This window comes from Bremia lactucae, linkage group LG5, assembly GCF_004359215.1.
Source record: "Bremia lactucae strain SF5 linkage group LG5, whole genome shotgun sequence".
Taxonomy (NCBI): domain Eukaryota; phylum Oomycota; class Peronosporomycetes; order Peronosporales; family Peronosporaceae; genus Bremia; species Bremia lactucae.
Genome location: NC_090614.1, coordinates 1,777,565 through 1,791,013, shown reverse-complemented (window position 1 = coordinate 1,791,013; position 13,449 = coordinate 1,777,565). Strand labels below are relative to the sequence as shown.

The 13,449-nt window shown below is 44.5% G+C and overlaps 1 protein-coding gene across 1 annotated transcript; it reads left to right on the top strand.

The window, feature by feature from the left end:
• Positions 1–9,352: 9,352 nt before the first annotated feature.
• Positions 9,353–12,338, top strand: CCR75_004403 (uncharacterized protein; the record flags this gene model as incomplete). Its single annotated transcript, XM_067962489.1, has 2 exons — positions 9,353–9,367; positions 9,465–12,338. The coding sequence occupies exons 1-2, from the start codon at positions 9,359–9,361 to the stop codon at positions 12,336–12,338; spliced, it is 2,883 nt and encodes a 960-aa protein (XP_067821048.1). The 5' UTR covers positions 9,353–9,358.
• Between the last annotated feature and the right edge of the window lie 1,111 nt (positions 12,339–13,449).

The following is a 13,449-nucleotide window of genomic DNA, read 5'->3' as shown; positions in this document are numbered from 1 at the left end:
TGCCTATTTTTATCAGTGAAGGTTAGCTTGTACTGAAGCAGTAGTAGCGAAAGGTACCCGTTAGTAAGCTGTACGATCCTGTACGAATCTTCCAGCTGTAAATTAAATACTTCTATAGAACTTAGTGCCCCCTTGAGTCAATAAGTTTTCCTTTGATACAAGGAGCGAGGTAGCTGTGCTTCAGTTAAGCTCTGCATCAGCAGGTAACAAAAAAGTTCGCGCCAGCACGTGCTTATATTGTACCATTCTCACAAAAATGAGGGCCCTGCTCCACTTCATAGTTAATGGTAAAAATTGCCGTTAATTTCCGAGACTTCAGTCCGCAAAACTTGCGTAGGTCGAAGACGGACTTCAGACGGCTCCTGTAACGGGGTGTCCCCAGTTACGAGTATTATTTCTTATAAGAGACATAACAACTATAAATTTCCATACGAGGAAATATACAAAGAAGAACAAAATCATTATCTTTATTAATTTTGTCTTAAATGGTCCTAATAATACCAAATTGATTTATATTGATGCAATAAGACATTAGCTCTATTGTTTGGCTGATTAAAGCCTAAATCAACCCCCGCCAATCGTTTCTAGACACGATTGTGCCGTACGCAAGGAGGCCATACTTATTTAGATATTATTAAAATTAGTTCAGTAGTAGATTAAAGGTCAATACTTAGATAACTAAACATATTAATACAGTATTACTTCTCCCTAATTCTTAACCTTTAAATTACCTTTTATAGCCAAAGACCCTTAGCTACATAGAAACCTTCCTCTTAACCCCTTTGTACGTGAAGTTTCGAGGCATGGAATCTTCACTGTAAATAGTGTAAGGCCAACTAGTAATTATCAGTACTAGTGAAAGGTGTCCCGTTGCACCTGGTAGCACTTCGTAGTCCGTTCAACGGCCCACACATATTCCATCCAAGATGGTCATGTTGGATGAAAAAGGAGGGGCTTTCAAGCCCCTCAAGAAGGTTATCACGCATGCGTGAGAGGTTTAGTCATTTAAGTGACCTCGAATGGAGAGCGATTGAACAAATGAGTTCGGTCGTAAGCGGGACAGCCGTTGGACAGGGATGAATAGCATGCGGCCATAGCCGAGCTCATTTATCACAAACACAACGGAGCCCAAAAGTAATTAGCAAGGCTCTCAACACACAGAAGTGTTAAGAGAACAGGGCTCAATAGTTGGACTGTTGAGACAGCAGCTTTTACATGCTGCTAGTGAGCCAACGCTTCCGTGTCGACCCGCATGCTCACATGCCGTCGGTGTAGCTTTACGCTTAGGCTCTTCTGAGTCAGACCCGTTGTGAAAGATGGCCTGAACGACAGGTGTTGTGGTATTACCCAACTGAGAAGCAGCTGCGCCTTTATGGTCAGCGCTATCAATAATGGTCGCTAGGCTAGCCAGCGCAGATGACGGGACAGTGTTATAAGAACTTAGTAACATAATCTGAAAGTTCAATGCAGTCAAGGATGGCTTCCTTTTGAGATGGTTTGTCAAATCAGACAATGCCTTAGAAGCTCATCGTATCCGTGATGATGCGACAAAAGTGAATTTTGGCATGTCCAACTTACACGGACGTGTCAAATTTTGGGTCTTAAGGTTCAAGCTTCACAACCCATTAGTTTTGCGTCATATGAGGTCTGTAAGACCTAGCTCAGACAAACATTTGAGCCGCCAAGTGCCAAATTCAGTGCTCGAGCCGAGCTCCTGGATTTAAAGCAGGGCAAGCGTGATCAACACGCTGACATCCAACATACACGATACCTGGATAGTTGTATCGTGAGTCATAAATTGAAGAATAAAAACAGGTAACTGTGTTTATTAAAGGTCTTGGAGACGGTCCTGTAAAGACTCACCTTTTCCGGATAGAATTTGAGTCGCTCGACCAAGCGATTTCTGTAGCGGAATAGAAGGACTTTAGTCTTAAATAGGCTTTTGTCCACTCTGGTGCTTATCGTCCACCGAGACGACATGAAAACGAAGGTCCATAATCCATGGATCTCTCGTATGTAGAGAGCGAGAAACCTTGCTCTTCACGTTACAAACGATTCCAGAAATGTAATCGTTGTAAAAATGGGCCACTACGCATATGAGTGTAGCGCCTCATGGCCAGTGCCTAAAAACACTGAGCGAAAAGACCGACCTCTCGTTAGGAAAAGCGGAAGTCGCGACGCGACGCGTTTGAATAATCGCAACGGCAAGGCGGATCGTGAAAAAACGGTTGGGGTCAGTAGTTGCGGAGCCCCCTACTGATCCAGCAACGTCAAAAGAACGTGCAGGTCTTTTGACGAAAGTTGCTTCTCACGCAGACACAGTATAGGCAACTGCCCTAGGGGATAAAGTTACCTCATCACTTTGAAAGTAAAAGTGTCAAATAAGTTGCCACTTAAGTTCCTAGTCGATTGTGGGGCTTTTTTCGACGCCAATTGCTGGAAGACCGCAGACTCAAATTTATTGAGGATGACAGTGCGCCTAAAAGCATGCATATCTGTAACAGTAATTGAACGTGTCGTTGGTATCCAACACATGTTAAAAGGTAAACAGTACGATGATGATTTCATCGTACTAGATTTGGATGACAAATATGATGTCATCCTTGGATTACCATGGCTCAGAAAGTACGAGCCATTTATAGATTGGCAGCACCAAGCCGTGACCATGCCGTTTTTTGTTCATCGATGGCCAACTGATGATCGTCTTGGAGCGTCCACAAGCGCGTGAATGTCCGACGAGTGAGTGTGATGGCCTCACTTGTGGTTCGGTCGTTAGCGTGATTGCACAAAACCCTAGTGTGGAAAGCCAACACATTGTGGTGTTAGATCCCGACGGCTGTGCACAAGCACAGGCAGCGTCGAAGTTCGTCCACTCCAATAATTTGAGTGGTACAAAAAAGGATGCTTGCTTTAAAAGTAACAACTAAGATAATTTCAATCGCCCCTCTAGAAGAGACAGTACGAGAATCCTAGATCGACTGGAGAGTCTATCGTAGAGGATTTCGCTATGGTAGCGCAACCACAGCTAGAGGCATTGGGAAGGATACTCATAAATAATTTCTGTGGGAATAAATCCCCAGAAACCTGTGGTCAAAAGTTCCCTAGTACCTTTGGAAGTAAGTTCCAAACAGAAAACTGAGACAACCGATATTGTCGTAAACAATGGATAGTGTAGGCGCTTATACACTTGATCCATTAGCGCCTCCGAAGTTAACTTCAGAGATCATTCAATTGCTAAAGCTAAAACCGAAACGGTTCTTAAGTGATCTGCGTAGTGGCAAAGTCAAGAAGATCTACGTACTTGTCACAGACATTAACTACGTGGCCGATATTGGGTCGGCTATAGTATTTTCTGAAAACAAACGGATTCTTAGTAGCTCATCGAGTGACGAAGTGTCCTCAATGAGAAGATTCGAACTCAACGCTAACGTCCTAATCCTCGGAGACTTTGAAGACAAACCCTCTATATAAAGATGTAATAGAATTTAAGGATGTCTTTCCTGAATCAGTACCGAGCGAGTTGCCTAAGGACACCGGCACTCGACACGAATCGACTAATTCCAGGTTCGAGATACTGTATCATTAAGCAACGGCCATTGCCTTGTGAACAAGTAATAGCGATCGACAAATGCTTTGTCAAACGATTGGCAACGGTCCATAAGAGGGAGTCAACTCCCTGAATAGCTCTCCGACCTTCTGTGTGCGTAAAGTGCAAAATTGCCGGCGTCACAGACTACATCGAAAGGTCGGTCTTGGTCTACAATTGCCAGGATTGGCGATTGCACTGTCAGCGTTCTTTCGAAGAACGCTGACAATTAGCGTTCCTTGGCCACTTAACAATTTCTTCAACAAAGAAGAAATATGTACTTTCATTTCGGTATAATTGCGTGAGTACTAGTACAGGTACGCCGTTAAACCGAGGAACTTTTGAAGTCCCTTGACATCGACAGGCACCAACCAATGGGTGACCGCCTTGATCTTTTCTGGATTCGGGCGTACATCGTGTTTACCCACGATGCACCTAATAAGTGGTATTTCGTTTGAAGCAAATTTACATTTCTTGAGATGTGCATACAACTTGTGCTTACGCAAAATGTATGAACCTTCCAAACGTGGGTACGATGTACTTCAACATCTGACTTCCGTTCGTGGCTCTGCTATGAACGAAGACTATTTATGTGCGAAATCCCACACCGATCTTAACAGATTGGCTACATATCTGTTAAATGTCGCAGGGGCATTACTAAGTCTCTGTGGCATAATTAGCCACATTAATAGCATACCGCTTGGGTTGCTTACTGCAGCGAACAAAACAACCTGTACAAGCATAAAAATCTGATAGAAACCAATTATCAGATCTATTGACGAAAAAATAGTACTCTTTGACATAGAATCAATGATTACGTCTTTTCGTGGTATCGGCGTTTGGGCCGATACAGTTTCAGCGTTCAGTTTATTGATTGCATGCACTATCCGCCATTCAACCGTTGCTTGGCTGTGCATTAATGCAATATGACACAGACGGCGCAGAGTGCGTCGTCTATTGTCAATCGCGTCAGATTTAACCAGCTGAACGCAACTACCCAGTGCATGACAAGGAACTCCTTGCCATGAAATATGTACCGGCCAAGTTAAAAGTCTATCTCTCGGGAGAAAGACCGTTCATTGTATATTCAGACCATGCGTCTTTACGCACGGCCATAAACAGTCTACACCTCTCGCAAAGAATGGCTAGATGGTTGGAAGAGACCCTTTAACGCTGTGCCAAGCTCGACTGTTCCCTTTTAGTGCGGCTGGCGCTTAATGTCCCGCAGTTCGTAGTGATCCGCGATGTATAAGTCGCGCAATAAACACCTTTCCATCACCTTCCGCCTGCGTTTCCTCTACCACATACAATTAAAACACTAAACATTTTTTCACAAGTCTTTTCATTGATTTTGCATACTTTATCGTAGTCTAAATATGCTTCCTCTACGTCTACACGAAACGAATATGCCTGCTTTCTTCGCAAAGTATAACTTCTCGGTGGTGTATAAACCAGGATGACTTAACGTCGTCGCTGATGCCCTTTCGCGCCGGCCCGATTCTGAGCCGTTTAAGCAAATCAACAGTGAGCATAAGGCCACTGTTGCAAAAATAAGTATTCCGTCTAAAACATTACTCGACGACGTTAGAATGGCTAACCAAGAAGATCAGGCTCTTAAAGGGTTGATAGAATACTTTACAAATCCCACCAAGCAATCCTTAAAAGGATTGTCGAAATTGTATGGATTTTCAACGGATCGACACACAGCGCAAAATTGGTTACTGTATTATAAAGCCATTGCTGTTGACACTCCTCGTGGCGTCATCCCCACCCTTTATGATTTGCGTTTACGCATCATGTAGGAAGTGCCACAATACAGCAATAAGTGGGCATCGTGGACATGAGAAGACTATCTCACGATAAGTCGAGACTTCTTCTGGCCACGCCAGTATGATTTTGCATGCAAGTACATACGTGCTTGCGAAGTTTGTCAACGGGTGAAGCGCAGTGCTTCATCCCGTGCTCCGTTACAACCTCTGCCTGTTCCGGCAGATTCTTGACAGTCCGTATCCATGGACTTCGTCTTCGGATTCTCCGAAGACAACCACAACAAGAATGGTGTTCTTGTTTTCGCTGATCGTTTTAGCAAGGCGGTACATCTTGCTGCCGTCCCGGAGTCGATCACAGCCAAAGGCTGTGCTCGTGTCTTTGTTGACACGATATTTCGACTCCATGGATTACCTCGTGAACTGGTCAACTGGTCTCAGATCAAAACCCTAGATTCACGGCGGAATTATGGCAAATAGTGTTCAAATCTCTTGGAACACAGTTAAAAATATCAACTTCTGATGATCTTGAAACAGATGGTCAAACGGAGAGTGCAAACCATATTCTCGAAGAGAAACTTCGTGGATACGGCCACTCTTTTAAGAGTTGGAGCGAGTTCTTGCCGATGATAAAATTTGATATCAACAATTTAGTGATAGCTTCTACGAAGCATTCACCGTTTTTCGTGAATGGCTTACGCCACCCACATATACCTACCCTATTTGAGAGCAATTCTTATCTAAGGAGGGGGACGGACTCGGTCGAGCAAATATACGTGTAGCTCTTGCTCATCACGCATTAGCCCTAAGGTCAATGCGAAGGATACCAATGTTGAGTTAACAAGCATTGAAGTAGACAAACTCAGTAATAACAATATTGCTATTACTGACTGAGACCGCGGTGCTTTAAGACTTAGCATCGATAAAAATACTCTTATTGAGAACGATAATATTCTCAATAATGAAGAGATTAATATCTCCGCAGTGCGGGCCGGTCGCACTAAAAACAAAAATGAATCCGAGTCAGCAGGTGATTTCCTGTTGGCTAGAGAAGCATTGGTCCGCTTCGTACAGGATTCCATCGCTGATGCGGTGGACCGTCAGAAACGAAATTCTATTAAAAATGAAAAAGCAAATATACTTTCATTTAAATTAATGACCTAGTCCTACTGTCTACAGTTAACCAATCGTGACGAATGTAGGTGGTAATAACTTACTGCCCAGGTATATCGGCCCGTTTCGTGAACTCCATCGCCAAGGTAATGTGTACACGATCGAGCTGCCTCGTGGTCTGCGTACGCATCCTATGTTTTATGTTGGGCGTCTCCGCCCGTACCCGTGGAGGCTTCTTCCATTTGCAAATTACATCGGAACAGTCAACGGCGTCCGCCAAAGCCTGATGGTTCCGAGCCAAAATGTTATTGTCTCGGAACAGGTTCTGATTCTCTTGAACCAAACGATCCACTCTTTCCTCCCAGGAAGAGATCTTCTGACGAGCTGTAAACAGCTCGTTTTGAAGGGGATTGATGTGTCCTTTCGTTCGCCAGTTGATCAGTCGCAACCTGCGCACAATTTCTCAACTGGTCACGAGAAAAATTGTCACGCGTCACCGCTAACTCGCGGCGACGGGATCGCCCGTGATCAAAATCCTCCCTTAAATAATAAAGGGTGTGATCCAAATTACGAAGTGATTCCGGCTCGTCAAACGAGGCGAACCTGATCTTTCCATCCCCCTCCACATCCGTTGATGGTTTCAGGTGGTGAAAATCGTTTTTTTCTCGAAAGCTTCTTGTACCACCCTGAGGCAAAGAAGGTTCGAACGAGTAATCTTGTTCGTTTGCGAGGGTATCTAACTTCGCATGATAGTTGGGAACCTCGTTTCAATTGAAGTTAGACGGTCCGGAATTCGTCTTGAAGTACGACAATACTCATCCTCCTCGGCAAAAGGTCCATCGGAGAACGAGCGCTTCCCACGCTGTTAAAAGGATTCGAGGTTCTCAATCCCTTGACACATCTTGTCAGAGGCGAGAGTCCTCTAATGGGAATCTTTGAGGGAATATGCTTCCTTAGGGATATGACCTGCACCCTTAAAATAGCATGGGCATATATCATCCAACGAGATGCAAGGAATCCCTGCCCCTATAGACAAACGGTGCAACTTATAGCGTGCACCGAGTTCGGTCCGTTTCTCGAACCGCTCACGGAAAGCATTTAGCTTGTCAAGCCAGACCTCACGGCCTATGTTGTACATTCTGTACAAAGGCTGTAAAAGCTTGGAGCAAAGGTTTGACATCCTTGGCCTGTTTACAAATGCACCACCGATGCCGGAAAAGGCATCGATGAAGAATTCCTTTACATTCTCCCCAGGCTTATCAAGCCTGGATAAGTCGAATAACGAAATCTGATATTGATCGTTGGTCATACCAACCAACGAATCGAATTCCTCTTAGAAAACAACTAGGGCCTCTTTTCAGGAGCGAATCGCAACGTATTGCGGTCCCTCTCCTGTTGGCTCATGTTAGCGTTAACGCTGACTTGGCCTTTGGAGCGACCTCTAGCATCACTCCTCTCCTGGTGATGCAAACTAGCACCACCCGCAGCACTCTTCCCTTCGCGAACACTTAGTTCCTGGTGACGCATACCAACGTCACCAGGGTGGTCATCGCCCTCGGATCATCAGATGATGACCCCCCCCCCCAAAGAGGTCCGACGAGTCGAAAAACCTTGTCATCACCTCTCTGGTCGTCACGTTGGAACCCAAAGGCTTAACGGACACGGCTTCGGGTGATCTGGCGGCCTTTTCGTTAGCCACTGAGTCGGGCGATGCCAGTGACTTGGTCCAGTCACCTACAATTGGTGTAGCAGGTGACTTGTCCCCGTCACCTGCAATGTCATCAGCAGACGACATACCCCTGTCACTTCCATGGGTAGTAGGTGACATATCCCCGCAGTAGACGCTAATGCATCTACTGAAACATTTCCCTTACTGACAGCGTAGCGGCCTCACGGCCCACGCGCACAGACTTATTCGTCGCCGTCTTGATTTTGGTCAAAATCAATAATGCAAATAAAATCAGTATTCTAATTAAAATCAACAAAGCAAATTACAGGGAAAGACATAATAAACTTTCCTGTCACCCTACCTCAGTCACTACAGGGGGATGTAACGGGGTGTCTTGTTACATAAGTATTATTCCAAATATTTCGAATAACAATAATGAAAATTCTATATGAGGAAATCTTTAAAGAAGTACAAAATTATTATCCTTATTAATTTTGACTTAAATAGTACCAATAATCCAAATTGGTATTATTGATGCAATAAGACACTAGCTCTATTGATTGGTCATTTTAAGTAATTTAAGTAATCAGCCCCTCCAATCGTTTTAAGACACGATTGTGCGGTGCGCAAGGAGGTGCCATACTTATTTAGATATTAATATAATAAAGCACACTAGTGAATAGAAGATCGTTACGTAGGAAATTAAATATATTAATACACTTTTAATTCTCCCTAATCCTTAACCTTTGAAATACGTTTTGGTAGCTAAAGATCCTTAGCTACTTCGAAACCTTCCTATGTACCTGTGTACGTGAGTTTCTTAGCACCTGTCCTACACTGTAAACCGCGTGAGGTCAACTAGTACTTATTAGTACTAGTGGAAAGGTTCCCCGTTACAGCTCCCAAGTTTAGATCGTCACCGCTTATAGCCGTGTTTCACCTTCTCATTATGACCTCATATGGCTTACTAATTCAAGTCTTTTAGGCATCGTCCATTTGTGATTCATGGCATTTCACACTGGTAGACCAGCCACGTTCCAAAAATCACAAATATTTTCTCCTTCGACTGTAAAACTAAATAAAAAAGAGACTACTAGAAATTTCCAAGTGCCAAATAAAACCCTCGATTAAATGACCGTCACTGTCTGAAGCAAAAGCTTTCGAGCAGATCGATCATCGCGGTCGTCTCTGCGCGCATCTAGCCCTTTAATTGACTCAAAAAGCATGGTCGAGGTACGATTCCACGTCGTATTCTTTTTAATAACTTCTTAAGCAAGGCTTGACACTCGCTATCTCGTCGTGTTGCCATGTCTTTTGTCGCTCTCGGTAGCCAAAGAAAGAATCAAAACAAGCAACTATCTTCCGCTTCTTCTCGCCATCCAAGTCTAGTACGAAATCCGACATAATAATGGAAGAATCTGATTTCAAGAGCGTTGGAGCAAAACGACCGCGATCGATTGAAGACGACGTGACATCTACAATAATTACAAATGACCCACAGAAGGCACTTAAACCAGCTACGAAGGCCAGAATTCAACCAGCTCGAACCACCAATAGTATCGTTAAGTCTACGCCAATGGTCCAAGCAAAGACAAGACGGAAGAAAGGCCCCGATCGGTTCAGGTCGCCACATGCTGCAGCAAATAGTGACGAAGACAACGACAGTGACGATGCTTTTCAGACACCAGAAGCGAAGCGAGCGCGCGAAGAACTTGGAATTTGTACTGTTATCGTACCGGCTGGAGCTTTAATCGACGACGATGCTCTTGTAGAGGAATCCACGATTCCGAAGGCGGTGGGTCGGATGGAGGAACATAGTGGTGGAGAGGACGCTTGTATGGCAGAGAAGGTTACAAAACCACGTCAAAAGAAGAGGCAAGACAAGCACGTGAAAGTGGGAAAAGTGGAGGCTTTGGTGACGACAAAGCCATTGAAAACAATTCGAACCAAAGCCACGAAAACGCGGCACTTAAAGGGTTCTGAAAACGCTAGTATCGACAGCAAGTCGATTGTAAGGGAACCTTTAAATGAAGCGATTCAGGCTCGTGTAGATACCTACAAGCTCAAGACGAAGGACTTGACGAGACAGTATATGCAACTCTTGTGTTCATCACAAGAGAGCGATAAGATGATGCAAGATATCTTTGGCGTTGTATTGGATCAAAATCTAGAAACAAGTGTAAACGTTCAAGACGCAATGAAGGCATTTGCTGCTTCGTGGAAACCATTTCACGCACATGAGACGAGTAGCATGACCGATTTGGTTGCGTTCCCAGCTGCCGTCGACTTTTCTCACGACGTCAATTGCTTGATTGTGAAAGGCATTCAGGGTCAAACAGCGAGCTTATCTGTCGTAACTAGCCAACTTGTTGCCTCTTTCAAATGCTCAATGAAAGCAGATGACGACTTTATAGCGACTTTAAGCACGGTCAACGTGGAAAAGATCGAGACGGCAATTGCTCTGGCACTGGAGATGGCAGTCAAAATGCTGGCTCAACGCACGCCTTACGGTGTCCGTCCTGTCAAAGCCAATGTGTTTGAAGACACGACCGAGGAAGCTTTGTGGGTGTGGGAGGTTGGTAACCTCGATAAATACTTTTCCAATGAAGCTTTGAAATTCATCAAGCGGATGCGCAAGAACCGCAAACGGTTGGGGCAACAATTGAAATCCCTGGCACGTGTAGTTCAGCTATTATCACAAACGCCAGTGGACGAAGCCAAAGTGAGCGCTGAAGAAGCAAAAGTGGGCAAATTTGGCTTGATGGTCGATGCCGAGGTGCAGAAATGTAAAGATCGCGAGCTAAAAGAGCAGGAAAAACGCCATGCCGCCATTGAGAAAAAGGAGCAAGAACGGGAGCGTCAAGAGGCAAAAGACATGAAGGAGAAAGAAAAGCGAAATCGAGAGCAAGCTGAAAAAGAGAATCAAAAGACACGGTCGTCCAAGCGACAAAAACGTTTTTTGGCCTTTTTTGAAGCGACACCATCCTGTAGCGTGGAAACTAATGACACTGGTGTCGAAACGACTGGCAACTACGTGACGGAATACAAAGCTGACGTGAACGAATGCATGAGTTCTGTGATTCATCGCATGGACGCTGCAATTGAGTTTCTAGGCGACGGATCTCCTCGGTCGTGTGGATTAAAAGAGGACAGTGTTGTGTCCATCCTGTCGTCTTTAAAGAAGAAACACGATGCTGATAGCATGTCGCACGGATGGAGTGCTCGACGACAACGGGATCATACACGAGGTGTGATGAAGCTCCTTCAATTTCATGAGAACAATCGACCTGCGTATTACGGGACCTATAGCACACAAACCTCCGTCTTTCGTGGCGGTCGTCGTCCTTTTGCGCAATCAAGCAAGCTCGATTATTCCGTCGATAGTGACGACGAGTGGGAAGAGGACGAGCCGGGGGAGAGTTTATCCGATGATGAAATTGATGGCGAAGAGTCGGACGAGGATAATTTGGACTATGGAGATCAATGGTTGGCGTATGAAGACGAAGTGGATTACATGGATGGCGTCGAGTCTGAAGAGGACGCAATGGACCGTGTTGATGGATCGTTGTCGCCATCAAAGCATAAATTGCCGTCGCAGTTACTGAAGAAGCGCGTGAAGGTGAAAAGTGTCAAGCCTGCGAAGCTGGAGCCTCAAATTGTTGGACCTTTCTGGAGTACTTTTGATGAAAACAGCGAGGGTTTGGAACATCCTTTTCTTGGTATGATGGGCGAAGTGTTATGCGATCCAGTGTTTGAGTCGACGCTGATGCGGAAAGCCCGCGAGTATGAAGAAGAGTGTGAACGACAAGTGGCAGTGCAGCAAGAGCAGCCGCGAAAAATTAAGGAGCAGGAGAAATTCAAGACTGTGAAAGCAAAACAAACGACTCCAGAAAAAACAAAGCAAGCGGTCAAAATGCCAGAGACAGTGCCAGGGCAGTTGGCCGTGTCTAAAAAGTCTAAAAGGATGGCACAGAAATCCAAGTCAGTAAAGACAACAGCAAAGCTTTCAGCTTCGCTGCCGAACGTGGTAAATTCAACGGCCGTCGCTATGTCGTCGCTTTTGTCCTCGAAGCCTCAGATCGATTCGTTTTTCAAGAAAGTAGAGGAATCCGTGCCGGTGTCTTTAACCTCACAGCAGCATGAGTTCGAACTCAAGCAAGCAAAGGTTGAGGATGAAAGCATACGGAACACGTCGCTAAATTGATGATTCCCTGGCTTAAAGGTTGACAAGAAGTGTTAAAAGCTGTCGATATATTTGACTGTGGTAACCTGTTTTCAGAAGTTAAGACGCAAGCTGCGCTTTAAAGTGACATTGGCAATTGCGGTTGAAAGCACCATCGAGTGGAGTGGATTAACGTAGAAGTTACAATTGTATCGACTTCTAGATCGAAAAAGTTCACGGCTTTATCTCAATCTCTTAATTTTAATTCCAGCCACGCGCATTGGATAGCGACGCAATGAAATAAAAAATGTTGATAGTTTGTGCATACAAACATTGAGTTTGCTTTTTTTAAAAAGCATTAGATCTGTAATGCACTTCGAGAGTTTGAAGCGTTTCTGTAATGGGGCAGACATCGGTTGGTGAACCGTTGTTGTGGTACATTTACTTTACGGGTAAAATACCCTTTTTGTTCTCTTTATAAATTATATAATAACTATTGTCCCATTTATTATGGGTAACATCTGTGGCAGCCGCTAGATATAAATGTGGAGCCAGTTTTAAAAGAGAATTCGGCCGGGGGTAAGTTTTAGATTTAAAAAAGTAAACAGAGTTCGGTTCCCTTTTTAATCTTAAAGCGTCCAGTGCAATCTAAAGCTTCCGCACCGATCTGTGAAATACAGAAGCATTTTAAAGGTATATACTCTCGGGCACTAGTTGCCACGTGGTTCTACGAATCCCTAAATCCCTTGAACTAGGAATCATTAAGCTTTCAAAGCTTGTTCGACTCTTTGAGTTGTTAAACCCATTAATTCCTTAGAACTTAGAGACTCTTTGAGTCTAGAAGTCTTCCTCTGACTCAAGGAGCGAGGTAGTTCCGCTACACCTGGTATCACTCGTAGTCAATCTACGCCAGAGTCTTTACAAGACTGAAATGGAATGTTTCCAAAACTTGCAGAGGCGCAACGCCCAGCGTATGACAAGCTCAAAACTTTGGTTGGGCTTGAACATATCGAATTAATTATGTCCCAGGGACCAGAGGTTTTGCATGCAAGGCTTGAAGCCTTTATGCGATATGAATCCTTCTTGATCGAACAGGTTCAGGATCACCTTGCGGCATCTATGCCAACTCGGTCCATCTCTGTACCCGATTCAG